The 14,745-nt window shown below is 40.9% G+C and overlaps 1 protein-coding gene across 1 annotated transcript; it reads right to left on the bottom strand.

The window, feature by feature from the left end:
* Positions 1-4,379: 4,379 nt before the first annotated feature.
* On the bottom strand, positions 4,380-13,456 carry patz1 (POZ/BTB and AT hook containing zinc finger 1; the record flags this gene model as incomplete). The annotated part of the gene is made up of 6 exons (XM_083892296.1): positions 12,195-13,456; positions 10,072-10,135; positions 9,788-9,959; positions 8,196-8,354; positions 5,878-6,090; positions 4,380-4,858 (listed from the first exon to the last, which is right to left on the bottom strand). The coding sequence occupies exons 1-6, from the start codon at positions 13,439-13,441 to the stop codon at positions 4,380-4,382; spliced, it is 2,334 nt and encodes a 777-aa protein (XP_083748422.1). The 5' UTR covers positions 13,442-13,456.
* Between the last annotated feature and the right edge of the window lie 1,289 nt (positions 13,457-14,745).

Below are 14,745 nucleotides of genomic sequence, written 5' to 3'. Positions count from 1 at the left end.
TTTGTTTGCTCATCTCATATGATTTCTGTTGTTTCTCCCCAACAGACATGTAATTGAAATATTCACGGACACATTCATGTTAAACCTTTAGTGAATGCAAGTACGAGCAGTATTATATTATATATAAAACAAAAAGTATCTCGGAATTACTTTAAATTTACCATCATAATAGTCAGCATCACCCTGAACAAGGATCTGTTGAAAATATTTGCAAAACTCTTAAGGAATAATTTTAATGATTTTTTGAAATTCAGGAAATGATCCATTTTCCCTAATGCACTTTGACAGTGAGCTGACTTTCTTCAAAAAAACAAAAAGTATCTAAGAATGACTTGAAATTTACCATCATAATAGTCGTCATCACCCTGAACACGGATCCGTCGAAATTATTTGCATATCTCTTAAGGAATAATTTTAATGAATTTTTGAAATTCAAAACTTGATCCATTTGCCCTGATGCACTTTGACAGTGAGCTGACTTTCTTCTCAAAAACAAAAAGTATCTCGGAATGACTTGAAATTTACCATCATAATAGTCGGCATCGCCCTGAACAAGGATCCATCGAAATTATTTGCAAATCTCTTAAGGAATAATTTTAATGAATTTTTGAAATTCATAAAATTGATCCACTTGCTCTGATGCACTTTGACAGTGAGCTGACTTTCTTCACAAAAACAAAAAGTATATTGGAATGACTTGAAATTTACCATCATAATAGCGGGCATCATAACCCTTTATCCTCCACAGGAGGGTCACAGGGGGTTCTGTGTCTATCTCAGCTGACGATAGGCAGAGTTACACCCTGGACAGTTTGCCAGTCCATCACAAGGCTAGAGACAAACAACCATTCGCTCTCACGTTCAATTTAGAGTGTCCAATTTTACCTAATTTACCCATATTGCATGTTTTTTGCATGACTGTGGGAGAAAACCCACGCACACATGGACAATACATCAAATTCTACTTGATAAAAACATTCCAGGCCAAATGTAAGGAGCTTTTTCAATTGCGATTTATTCGACGCCCACATCTCTGTACCAACAAGAGAGAGATGAGAGCCCGATCACAGAGTACAAAAAACAAATACCTATAGAAAAGTATGCTTGAATTGAAATGTCCCAAAGACACAATGTAGCTCACACCTCTCTTAAGAGCAACCTTGAGTACGATGATAAAATACCAAGTTAACATTATTGTACAGTTTTTGTTTGCGTTTGGTTTTTTTTTTTATACAAAAGTGTCAATGCAAGTCGCTCTGTACAATTCTCAACCTTTTTAGAAAAGAGGATTCTTATTTTAATTCACTGCTGTGCACAATCAGTATTTGGAAGGCACTTTGCAACAGACCAAAAGCAGAAAGCAAATATTAATTTTTTTTTGAAAAAAAAAAAGGTCTTTTACTCAAGTACCAACTTAAGTGAAACAAATCATGCATCCCTGTGACGAAGCACGCGCTCCATTTCTTCAACGGCATCTTCTTCCATTTGATTTCAAATTCACAATAGTCACGGCACAAACCCCCTTGTTCATTTGTAGGATGTAAATACTAGTGCAGAGTGGATCATCAACAAATAACAAATAAAGAAAGAATAAGGAAAAATAAGTGAGTCGCGCAGCCGGCAGTCTGAGCGCTGCCAGAGCAGAGCGACAGTACGACGGTGGAACAGTGGAACCGCGTTTAACTGCCGCCAAACCAGTGATCGACATTCAGTCCACATGTGACAAAAACATGTGATTCACACTTTTCAATCAAAAAAAAAGAAATGGCCATAACTTAACCTCCCTCCATACACACAGACATGAGAAGAAATAATAATAATAATAATAATAATAATAATAATAATAATAATCTACAAATGTACAGGACCACCACTGAAAAACATAGATCATATCGGTTGGTTCATATATTTAGATTTTTATAATATATATATGTATATTTATAGACCGTGTATACGAGTGGTATATACACTTGTTACAATCGCAATAAAAGCCATAAATAATAGAGGAATGTACTGAATTTAACGACTAAATTACTCGCACATAATTCAACAGAAAGGAGGAAACGGATCAAAAACACGTCTATACACTCATTGCAGTCGCCATTACACACACACATACAGTTACCCCCCCCTCCTCCTTCACAACTAAAACAAAACAAAAAGCGAGGAAATAATTAAATTAAACAGCAAACTACTCGTATTAGGTCCTCTCGATACCCGATAAGATTTTTATATTACGTTCTTTGCATAATGTGTCGTTTCAACATAAATCACAGGTTGTATGTACACAAAGAGTGGATTACTGCGATTCATGATTGTGACGAGCTCGTCTGAATCTCACTTCTATCAAACAAAACCTAAATTATTAGGCTGAAAACATCATCGTTTCTGGGGTTTTCTGATTTCATACACTGCAGCGCGACCAAATTACACGTAAAATGTCTTCATTTCTAACATGCTGTTGTGTTGTTAAAACAGTTCACGTTTGTTCCTTTTTCATCACAGGAATGTCTTGGATTTATAAAACACACACCGAGCGAGTGGCCATTAGTGCAAAACACAAGTCAGGTCAACGACACAGGACACAGGAGGTGATGATGAAAACATGCTGCGCAGGTGGTGAAGATGAAGACAGCCTTAAGCTTAGGCTTAAAGTCGGCTTAAATTACTACAAAAGTTGCATTATGTTTTGTTGTTGGATCAGTGTGTGTGTGTGTGTGTGTGTGACTCCTTCCCTCTAACCTCTTCAACACAACTCCCATTTTTCACATCACTTACAGTGAAAAGATTTTTAAAAAATAAGCAAATCACACAAGATTTTTGTTTAACAATCGAAGAAAAAAAAAAAGGTACATAAAAAAACAAAAAGGGCACGAATAAGTTAATAAAATATCATTTACAATTCTCAAAAAAAATACGGAAAAAATATACCTGACCTTGGTCCCTGGTTGTTGTACACGACTGATTTAACAAGACTCAGAAACTTAATGTTTTTTTTAGGGTAAGGGGGGGGGGGTACCCAACAAGCTCAGGGCATGTTTCAGAAACAGGTTTAAAATTAAAATTTGCCAAATTAAATATATTTATATTGAAAAAAAAAAAAAAATCTAAATGTATATACACAGCATAATAAATGGCTTTTCCTCTCCTGATGTTTTTTTTTTTTACCAATATATATATATACATATACATACACATACATGTATATACATATATATACACACATACATGTGTATATACACATGTATGTATATATATATATATATATATATATATATATATGTATATACACATGTATATATGTATATATATATATACACATATGTATGTATATATGTATATATATATATATACACACATATACACATATGTATGTATATATGTATATATACACATATACATTTACACACATATATATACATATACATATATATATATATATATACACATATACATTTACACACATATATATACATATACATATATATATAAAGAAGGTAATTCTACCAGTACAAATACCAATAACCTAGAAATAGTGACTTAACTGATATGGGGGGCTGCAAATATTTGTTTTTCTCCATTTTGAATTGAACATACTATGTTGTAAATATCTTCTACGAGGTAGCTTAATTATTCTTTTTCCAGGTTTAAAGTTAAAGTTTAACTCGTACGTGTCTTAAAAGTGCTTCTGAACCGTTGTCAACTACAATCCCGTCAACAATAACAACCTAAGAAGGTCCTTGACGACTGTCAGCGTCATTCTGCAGCAATTAAATTGACTAAAAATAAAGGTGTAATGAAATATGCCGTGGGCCTGTCAGGAAGATGCTTTTGTAATTAACAGGTAAATTAAAAGGCTGAGAAGAACAGAAACACAGAAATTAGCCCTCTTGATGCTCTGAGGTAAAGACGTATGTTTACAGCCTGCAGGGGAAACTTTATGAGCTGTTGTGATGGACAAGGGTTGAGTCTCCAAGTTCATCAGAGCAGTGTCAATAATTTTTTAAAGAATGCAGTAACTAACTCAGGAACATCTCGTATGTTCGGCCGAGTTCAACGCGCACACACACAAGCCAAAAACAACTGAAAGCCTAGCAAATATAACTTCAAGACCCAAGATAAAGGAAAAAAAAACTTCCTTCATGTCATTTCTTTACAAAGGACGTTTACACACCGTGCACTTTTCGTACTCTGAAAAAAGTAGAAAAAGTAGGAATCGTATGGCAGTCTGACAAAAATATCGGGTACACAAATTAAGCAACACACGGAGACAAAGTAGTCTTGAGGCAAAGTTATTCCCAAACACAGAGCGTCTTCTGCGGGCGACCCAGCTTTGTCCAAAAAAGAAAAAAACGCGAGACGCTTTGTAACTAAATCCGTCACTTGCCTCCAAAGTCGAGTCCACTTTGACCTGCTTCAGCGTCGACCAGCGAAGAGGCAAACGCAGACTGGACGATCTGAAAACCAAAGGACTCGAGCAGAGACATGTTTTGTTGTGGGGAGAACGGCGAGCTCAGGGACGGAGCCAGCTCACTTAAGCTGGACCCAGAAACCGCCTGGGATTTCTGGGTTTTGTGGACTCTGTGCTGGTGCTTGTTGAGGTAGGACTTGGTGCGGAAGGCCTGACCGCAGATGGCGCAGGTGAACTTCTTCTCAGGGTCCGTCTTGGCTTTGGATCCCTCGGGGGACCCCAGCGCCCCCGCAGAGGCTCCGTTGCAGGACAAAGAGGGCGTCTCCAGCTCTGGCCGATCGGGTTTGTGAGGGGATTTGAGTTCATCGCAGTTGGACAATTCTCCGAATGAAGGGTCGGATTCTTCCGATTCCAGGTGAGGACATTTCCCCGTGTTTTCCTGTCCATCTGTGGTAAAACATGACATGGATCGGAAATGGGGGGAGGGAGTGAGGAGAGAGGACAGAGAGGGAAAGAGGAGGAAAAAACTATTAGATGACATGGATTTAGCCAGTAACTGACACCTGAGTAAATCTCATATTAACATCAGGGGTTAAAGGAGACATATTACACCTTATTTCTCCAAGTGAACCTAGTTCCCTGGTGTCCTAATGAACATGTCTGTGACATGCTTTGGTCAAAATACCTTAAGGATGAAGCACCACATCAGTTCAATCACTCTGTCAAAACAGCCCTGTTCAGAACTCTCACTTTTGAGTGCCTGTCTCTTTAAATATGCAAATGAGACACAGGAAACTACGTCAGCGTCACTGAGGCTAACGGCAGCTAACAGCAGTTAGCGTTTGGAAAAGCCATCACTATTGCAGTCATAAATAAAACGTATCCACTGGACACGTAAATCCTCTGAGGCTGGAAGTTTGTGTAGAACTCTGTGCTGCACTGTGCAGCCAAGAATACAACACTTTGCAGATTTCCACTCTTCCGTATACTATTGCCCTCGTCTGCACTCTCGCGTTTTTTAGGGACAAAGCAGAGCTCCGAGAGACAACAAGTCCAGGAATTTGCACAATTTGACGTCACAGTGAGTGCGAAAGTAAACATTGTGTGTTTTATCTCCTGTACTTAGATTGAGGAGGACCACAAAAACATGAGCGAGTCACCTTTTTTCACACTTTGCCGACTCATAGGGCCTCCAGAGGCCCAAATATAACTATTAAAAAGTTGATTTTGTATAATATGTCCCCTTTAAGTGAGAAAGCAACAATCAAAACAATTTAATTTATTGATCTATGGATAAAGTCAGCAAAAAGGCAACAACGACATTACCTATGGGATGGAACCACACTATCCTCTAACCCGGTCCATTTGCCCCGTGTCCAGGGAAAACTCATCCAACAAGTGGGCCATGCCAAGTCACACTAACCCTTCCCCCCCAACCCCACCCTCTCCTGCTGGACTGTACTGACCTGTCACAGACCCATGGACAGGGAAGCCAGGCGCCCCGCCAGAGCGACTATCCCAGAAATACGGAGTCCCACCTGGCTTCCCCATGAGCAGCTCGGGCTGCACGCCCGAGGCCGGAGGGCCAGGCTGGGGGAGCACTGGGTGTCCAGAGAGCCCATGAAAGCGAGCCTCTGCCTCAGGCGAGGTGAGGAGCAGCTGGCGACTGGCGCACAGGTCTACACGACAGGGTAGCCAGCCAGGGAGAAAGGAAGGGGAGGTGGGGTCAGACGGAACCTTCATTTTATGACGAGTATTTGAAATACACAGTATACGGGACAGGTGTGTACTGGTATGAATGGATCCATGCTGCGTGAGGCTCATCACTGTCAGCCATGAATGGAAAACGCACATGGAGACTATCAGTGATTTTTGAATTTGTGTCTTTTTAAAGAATTTGGGTGCAATTTAGTGATCGTATTAATGACCTTGTACCAGGATATAAACACTACTAGGAATCCATTTATTGAACGAAGTGTCAGCCTCCACTACAAAGTGGCAATTTCTTCTTAAGCTATCGTGTCACAGGCCAAAAATAACTGTAGCTGGTACCACGTCGAGCATATTCCGTTTCCTTCTACCGTCCATTTACTTCAAAAATATTTAGTGGACAGTCTCACCATCAGTCCAAAAAAGCAGCGCACTGAATTTTGTCTCGTTTTTCTTGTGGTTCTTTTCGTCTTCTGTTTCTAGTATTGGATCATGTGTAGAGTGTTTTAGCCACACATGCGACTTTAGTCCTAATAACCTACTTAATGCAATGTCAGTCAGACGGACGTGTTTACATGTCTTTAAGTCAGGTTATAGTCATATTAACACTGATTTTTACTACTTTCAAGTAAACAAACGATGATGACTCATGGAGCCATCGATTGATCCAAATTCATAGCGGCCATCTAAAAACATGGTTACCATGGTAACAGCATACGAGTGCTGTGCATACGGAGTGGTTGTAAAGAAAATGAAATTATAAGGAGATTTTCAGTGATCACTTCATTTACTGTTTGCCTGGTGTATCATATACCATAATATCCCATATCCCCAAAAAATCCCCTAACGTATGTCAACAAAAATTGGTTTTGTTGGCTGCCCATTTGAAGTTGCAGTGTTCTACAACTTAGTACCACAATTGATTGTGCAATAACATTGACAAGTGTTATTTTGCACAAAAAAACAAGTAATAAAGACAGTTATTTTTAATATATAATTGTGTTTAAAGCTCACAATTTGATGAGTGAACTGTCTCTTTGCTACCGATTCCCGCACAAAATGGTAAAACTACAAAACTTCAGGGCAAATGACAGGACATGTCACGTCAGGACAATCATGCAACACTGTGCATTTTGATGGACAAGCCAGACGGGCACAGACTTTGTTAATCATATACTGCCAGTGCCATGCAGCAGGACAGACACACACACACGTACAAAAGCATGTTATGAGTGGCAATCATTGACTGCACATCAACAACATCTCTTCCTGCCTAATACCAAATGTCCATCCAAAAATAATCAACTCCTCACACTTATAGTAAGAGTGCAGTGCTTTGATAGAACACAGCAACACAAGCACATCTAGTCAATCAGACAAGATCAGGATCTCTACTGTAGATGAGAACCAATGACTCTGTCATGCCTTCCATTCCCTCAGTAACTGTCGAAGGCTGTTTATGTATCTCAAAAAACAATAACAGCATATACACTACTGTTCAAAAGTTTGGAATTAATCATAAATACACTCTACATTATTAATGTGGTAAACGACTATTCTAGCTGCAAACGTCTGGTTTTTAATGGAATATGTACATAGGTGTATAGAGGCACATTTACACTGTTCTAATGGTACATTGTGTTTGCTAATTGGATGATTAGAAAACCCTTGTGCAATGATGTTAGCACAGCTGAAAACAGTTTTGCTGGTAATATCTGACTTAACAGGTCAATAGCATAATACTATACGTTCCTCTCATTCTCAACTATATGAATATTATTATAAATGGAGTTATTGTATATAAAAATACATACATCTTAAACATCTGTGAAGTGGGAAGTGATAAAAGTACTCCCACACATGTCCAACAAAAAGAAATAAAGCAGGTGACATAGCACGACGGTCTATGTTTAAGAGAAAAGCATTGCAGTGAGGTTGATGTATGCTTGCATTTGAAACATACACAGACGGCGATGCAAATGCACGTTTCACCAAAAAAAAAAAAAAAAAAATTCAGCAGAGCACATGAAAGCCAGAAACATGAAAGTTTTGGATGGGGCGGGCGGCTGCTTGCCTTCCACTGAGCACTGGCGTCCCATGTGGTAAGGGGTGCCGTTGTGCATCTGCAGTCCCCCCCGCGGCTCAGGGAAGCTGTGCATTGTGGCAGTGGGGGGCAGTGGAGAGCCGTGGTGTGTCTTTATATGCACCTTAAGGTAGGACGCGGTGGAGAAACCTGGGACCAGAAGAACAAAGAACAAGGCAGTCCTTTTACACACACTCCTGGGTCCGCACCAGCGACATCGTCAGCGTCCAGAACGACGATCAACGGTGGTGATGTCCATGATCGATCAGGGACGATAAAGCTCGATAATCAATCAATCAATTCTCGTTGTAAATCACAACTGCATCTCAATATCTTAAATCACAAGACCCAACACAAGGACTGAGCTAATCACAACACTGCCGTACGTAAAGCTCCCATGGACCGCAAGTTCCAATTCACGCTACACTGTTACCTCGTTTATGAAGCCCTCAAGTTTGAAAATCGTTCAGCCACTGCTGAGAACGCTTGGTTTTATTGTATTCTCAGGCTCTGCAAGCGCTCTAAAAAGGCCTGGATTCGTGACGTAATGATCCCATCTCCTGAACAGCAGATCCTCCTGTTCCGAGCACTAGTCGGGGGCACATCCGGTTTGCGTACATTGAACCGCAGGAGAAGAAGAACAGTTGTGGAGTTGTTTCACTTGCGACAGTGTCTTCCGACTCCAGGTCAAAGGCGTAAAAGGGACTGCGGCGGGAAGTCGTGACGAAGCCATTTTTAAACATTGCTAAAACAACAACAACTTTTTGATAATGAGTAGCAGTGCATCCAACGTTCCAGAGGGGGGAGCTGCGCTTCTGAGAGCTGACGTGCTAGTTACGTCACTTCCAGGTACCTGGGGCCAATCACAAGACAGTTGAGAAAGCTCTCGTTGGCTGGCCAATCACAACACAGTTCTGTCTTCTGGGGGTGAGATGTCAGTCTGAAACAGCGCGACTGACGAGAGCTTCAGTGAGGAGAGATTTCTATCAGTTTTTGACCATAAAAACAAGTTAGTAGACCTCCATAACTCACATATATGTGCAATAGGACCACTCTATGGGAGCTTTAAATCACCCTGCGATTGCCAGCTGATTCACCTACAGACACTCACTAGTAGATTATTTTTAGGAAAAGCTTTTGTGGCCGATTCTTGATTTCAAAACAACGGCGTTCAATCCCAATCCAGAGCGAGAGCTTACCATTCTGTGAGATAAACAGTATTGCATCATCGTAGCAAAAACATTGCTGAGGATGAAATATTAACCAGGGTTCAACGAGAAAACCAAACAATCCAAACGGCCCTCACTCACATGAGAGCGGAGCTTCACGACAGAGTGCAACAAGATATTGTTGGTTTTGCACCGTCGTGGCAAATTGCACGAGAACAGTCGCAGCCCTGTAAGATGTTTTAGTAACAAGGTTGCGATTGCACGTTGTTGATTAAAAAATAAATAAATATCCACTGTAGTTCAGCTTTAATGACATCCATTAAAAAAGAAGAATTCACCTGTCACGGGGCAAAGCTGTCACAAAGGTCTTTGCGGGTGTTCGATACGCGGACAACAGCGTTTTTAAATGATTACCTTTGTTGCAAATGCCACAGTAGTTGTGTGTCCCTTCACTGTGTTTCTTGAGGTGGTCGGTCATGTAGGCAGCGCGAAGGAACTTGCCACAAACTTTGCAGGGGATTTTGTCCTCGTGGCACGCAAGGTGTGACCGGAGGCGATCTCTTGTGGCAAAAGAGGCATTACAAATCTGCGATGTAGAGAAATGGTTACACGTTAATGCCTCTCTCTGATGTAAGTTAAAAGCGTCATTGGCGGCGAGCTTTTGCCAAATAAAACAACTTCAATGTGTTGTATGTTACCTGGCACTTGTGGGGTCTCTCTGTTGTGTGAACTTGTTTGATATGTCCATTCAGATGGTCAGGTCTGGAAGACAAAAAAAAGGTCATATTTAAAGGAATGACCCAGACTATTCAAACCGTTTCCCCCCCTAATTTCAGTGGATTCAATTAAATCATTTACTCATACATGTGGAGAATAAGAAGACCTCCCCATTCTAAAGCAACAAAGTGCAATAAGGCTGCAACAATTAAGCAATAATGGAGTATTTTCTTAACAATTAAAACAAATTCACAGATCTTTCAGCTTCTTAAATATGACTATTTTCTCATTTTGCACCACATAACAAATTAAAACTGAGAATTTTTGGTTTGTGGACAACTTTTCTGATATTTCATGGACCAAACACCAAATAAATGAATCGAGAAAATGATTGATAGATTCAGTGATTATTAAAATAATTGCTAGTTGCAGCCCTACTCTGTATTATTACTTCAGACATTAGCAAAAAATGTCACAATTTCCTGTGTTGCAAAGTCAAAGTAAAAAAAAAACAAGCAATTACCAACACCTTAAAAAGGACCATGTTTTACTGTCCATTTATATAATCTGTAAGCAACAATTACTGGATTAAACAATTAACAATCTAATGTACTACTACTTACTAATTAACGTCAAAAATCCCAAAAATACTGAGATATTGTTTTTTGCACACATCGTCCCACTTTTTCTACACAGTTTCGTAAAATCTGGTTAATACGATTTTCTTTTCAAATGTTAGCAATGACATTAACAATGGCTCTTCTCTGTTTAAGTGCACAGTTAAGCAGTGACGGTGACAGAGAGCACAGGATTAACAAGAGGTCTTTTTCACAGCAAACAATTAAACTTGTCTCAGCAGGAACGACCCAGGTGTTCCTGATAACGTTAGCGAGGCGTTTGTTCAATTTAATAAGACACAGTAATTAATGTCCATTATTTACACCTGTGCTTTGGACCTACAGTGACATAGCAAAATGTCTTTTTGTAAAAACAAGAGGACTTCAGACGCAGACTGAATGGAAATCTCGTCAGTGAAAAACGTACGTTATACTTCCTATACCTTATTCCAAATAAGACTTGAGACCATGAATATTCCTGTTTACATGTGACAGAGCAAAGCCTGGTTTAAGAGCCATGTCTGTAATGTCAACTGGTGTGAAATTAGTTGTTATAATCTGATTATGGTGTAAACATTTCTTCTTAATACAACTAAAATTGGAGTGGAATTAGTATGACCATATAGTGTCTAAGGTAATCTGAACCTACCGTCTTAATCAGGTTATTATTGATATTGCCTTCCATGTAAACATGATAATGTGTGCTAGAAGTCATAATAAATCTGAAAATACTAAATTATTTGAACATAGCACACATGTTTTAAGTGAATAAGGGCCATTTTGTCAGGTCGCAGAAAAAAATCACAGGTGTAAATAATCAAACTAACAAGGGGTGAGTTCCATTTAGCTTCCTCAGTTTTAGGAGACATGGCATTTTAGTCACACAGGAACACAACTGTGCCATTTGTTAACATGTTCCTGCTCAATATATCACAATGGCTGTTGTGTAACACATGTCCCCCTCTATCACGTCCCTTCATCAAGTTTATGGATTTAAGGAAACAAAAGAACTGAGGGTGCTTTTTGTTTATCATCAGGTCTTCCTGTATTTTACCCTCCACAGCAGTAGATGGCGACAGTGAGTTTATAAACTGGCCCTGAGAACAACAGTGGGTCTGAGAAACTGTAGCAGGGGTTTGTTATCCTTCTCTCTGAGAATTAATCTAAATTAAATGTGAGGACAGTCAATCTATGCAGTTCTCCAGTTGTTAAACTGACATGACACCTTATTGTTATAATTTACATTGACTGTCACGGTAAGAATTCGATTTAAAAGTATTTAAACACACCAAGAGTCCATTGTTTTGACATTTTGAACTATGTAAATAGTCGTTCATTATGTCTCAGACTGATCACATTAATTCATAAATATTACTATAATCATAAGCAGGAAACGACAGTGTAAACATTACATTGCAGGCACAAAGACGCATTTTACTCAAGCACACAAAAAGACGTTGGATCACCGGGAATAAAACTCTGCTCACCTTGAAAAACCTTTTCCACAGCTTTGGCACACGTATGGTTTTCCGACGGATCCATCGTGGGAGCGCACATGGTAAGACATCCTGTCCTTGCGTTTGAACCGCAGCCCGCACACCGGGCACGCGTACGGCTTCTCCCCGGAGTGGGAGAGCTTGTGCCGGTTCAGGTGGTAAACGTCACGGAAAACTTTCCCGCAAATCTCACAGCCGACGTGTCGCCTGGTCCTCTCCCGTTTGCGACCGTTGTCCAGCGTCAGCGCTCCGTGTAACTGCATGCCGTTCTGCACCAGGCCCGGGTGGGACATGAGCGACGCGCCGCCCGCCGATGACAGGCTGTCACTCAGGCTGTGCGATCCGCCGCTGGAGGCTCCGTGTTGCGCTTCGTGGTTCTTCAAACGGGAAGCTTCGGTGAACGCTTTGCCGCAGGTGCCGCACGGAAACAGCCCGTTGTCTTTCATCGTGTTGTGGTTGAAGACGGTCTCCACCGCGCCGCCAGCTTTCTTTGGTCTCCCTCTGCTCCTCTTTGAGTCCGGAGAACCGGCGTCGTGATGAAGCGTGTCCTCCGTCAAGTCCGCGGATGGGGAGACGGGCAGCCCGTCGACAGCCTCCATCATCGGCACCGACGACGACTCTCCGCCGTCTTCCAGTGACACGGCGGCGGCGTCCTCGCTCCCCTCCATGTGTATCTGCGTGTTATTAGCGAAGCTCTGACCGTTCATCAGCATTCCCGTTCCGTTTACAAAATCCGACTGAGCCACCGGGAAGCCCAGCTCCGCGGCTCCCGTGGCCTGGAAAAGGCTGGCGTCTAATCCCCGAGAGGTCGGCACCAGGATCTGCACGTTGGACTGTTTGATGACCTCCTGACAGATCTCGATCACCGACCTCATCAGCAGAAACTTGGCGGCTGTCATCAGCTCCGGGAAGCACTCGAGCCGGACCACGATCCTGGACGTGTACGCGAAGTCCAGGATGTCTTTGAAAACTTTGGGACTGATCGTGTGCATCTCCAGCTCCTTGGCGTCCCCGTCGCCCTCCGCGGGGCGACTGAAGACCGACTCGAAATACTCGCTGCACGCGGCCAACACCGCCCTGTGAGCGGGGAAGCTCTCCTCGCCGACGCGCAGGACCACATCGCAGAACCTGCCTCCATCTTTCCTCTGAACGTTGAGGTTGTGTAGCATCTCCGCACTGTGCTTGCTCACCTGGTAGGTGTACGAAGAAGTCCAAGACGGCTCCGCTACTTTCTCCATGCCGAATTCATCCAATAACGACGGCTGTTCGCGGCAGCGGTCGGCGGAATGGCGGACTGTGTTACGTTACGGTGTCGCTCGGTTGATTTAAAGCTAGCTAACAAAAACCTACAATCCCGTCGCACCTCCGCGTCGGTTTAGCATCTAACGTGAAATGTTAGCAGTAGCAGCAGCAGCAGCAGCAGCGGGGAAAAATGGCAGCCCCCCAGCTTCCTGTGAACTTTGACCCTGGTTTCTTGACGGGTGGGGGGTCGCTGTTGTTTTGTCAGAAATGTCTCCGTGCGCTTTCATTCTGCTGCGCGTGTCTTTAACTGGTCCTCGTCACGGTGACAGTCGCCGCGCGGAGGAGCGAATAGAGCCGCGAATAGAGCCGCGGCACCGTCGGGGGGGCTTTCCGTGTCTTTCTGGCGAAACACGAACACGCAGCTCTAATCTCTTCCTGTGTCTGTGTTTGTAAAGACAACCCCTCCCCCAACACACACTAACCAACCAACCAACCCCCCCTCGCTGCTCTGAGATCAGTGTTAAAGACACATGTTTGACGTTACACTGACTGTACCACTGCCTCTTATTCATCTGTCTATTATATTATAAATAAAATACTAAAATAATAATTACATATAAAACAAATTCTTACTTAATAACTAAACAAATCTTAAGACAACAGGATTATTTAAAGGTGCATTATGTAATAAATCTAAATCAACTGGCCATAAAATCCTCCTAATATGTCACAGAGACTCAGGAATAATGTTCATATGTAATTTAATTAAAACATTTTTTTTTACCATATTGTATTTTATTTTTATTCTATTTTTTACTCTTATCTTACATTTTACTTCTTTTTACTTATATTAGAGCATATTGTATTTTATTTTATTCTATTTCTTACTCTATCTTACATTTTACTTCTTTTTACTTATATTAGAGCGTATTTTTTTACCTTATTGTATTTTATTTTATTAGAGTCTTACTTATATTTAGAGTGTGATTTGTTTACCATATTGTATTTTATTTTTATTCTATTTTTTACTCTTATCTTACATTTGACTTCTTTTTACTTATATTAGAGCATATTGTATTTTATTTTATTCTATTTCTTACTCTATCTTACATTTTACTTCTTTTGACTTATATTAGAGCGTATTTTTACCTTATTGTATTTTATTTTATTAGAGTCTTACTTATATTTAGAGTGTGATTTGTTTACCATATTGTATTTTATTTTTTACCCTATTTTTACTCTTATCTTTACGTTGTCTTTCTTCTTACTTATTATGCCCTTGCACATTTCTGCACCTCTT

This window comes from Microchirus variegatus, assembly GCF_963457635.1.
Source record: "Microchirus variegatus genome assembly, chromosome: 7".
In the NCBI taxonomy this organism is placed as follows: Eukaryota; Metazoa; Chordata; class Actinopteri; order Pleuronectiformes; family Soleidae; genus Microchirus; species Microchirus variegatus.
This window is presented reverse-complemented; position numbering and strand designations above follow the sequence as displayed.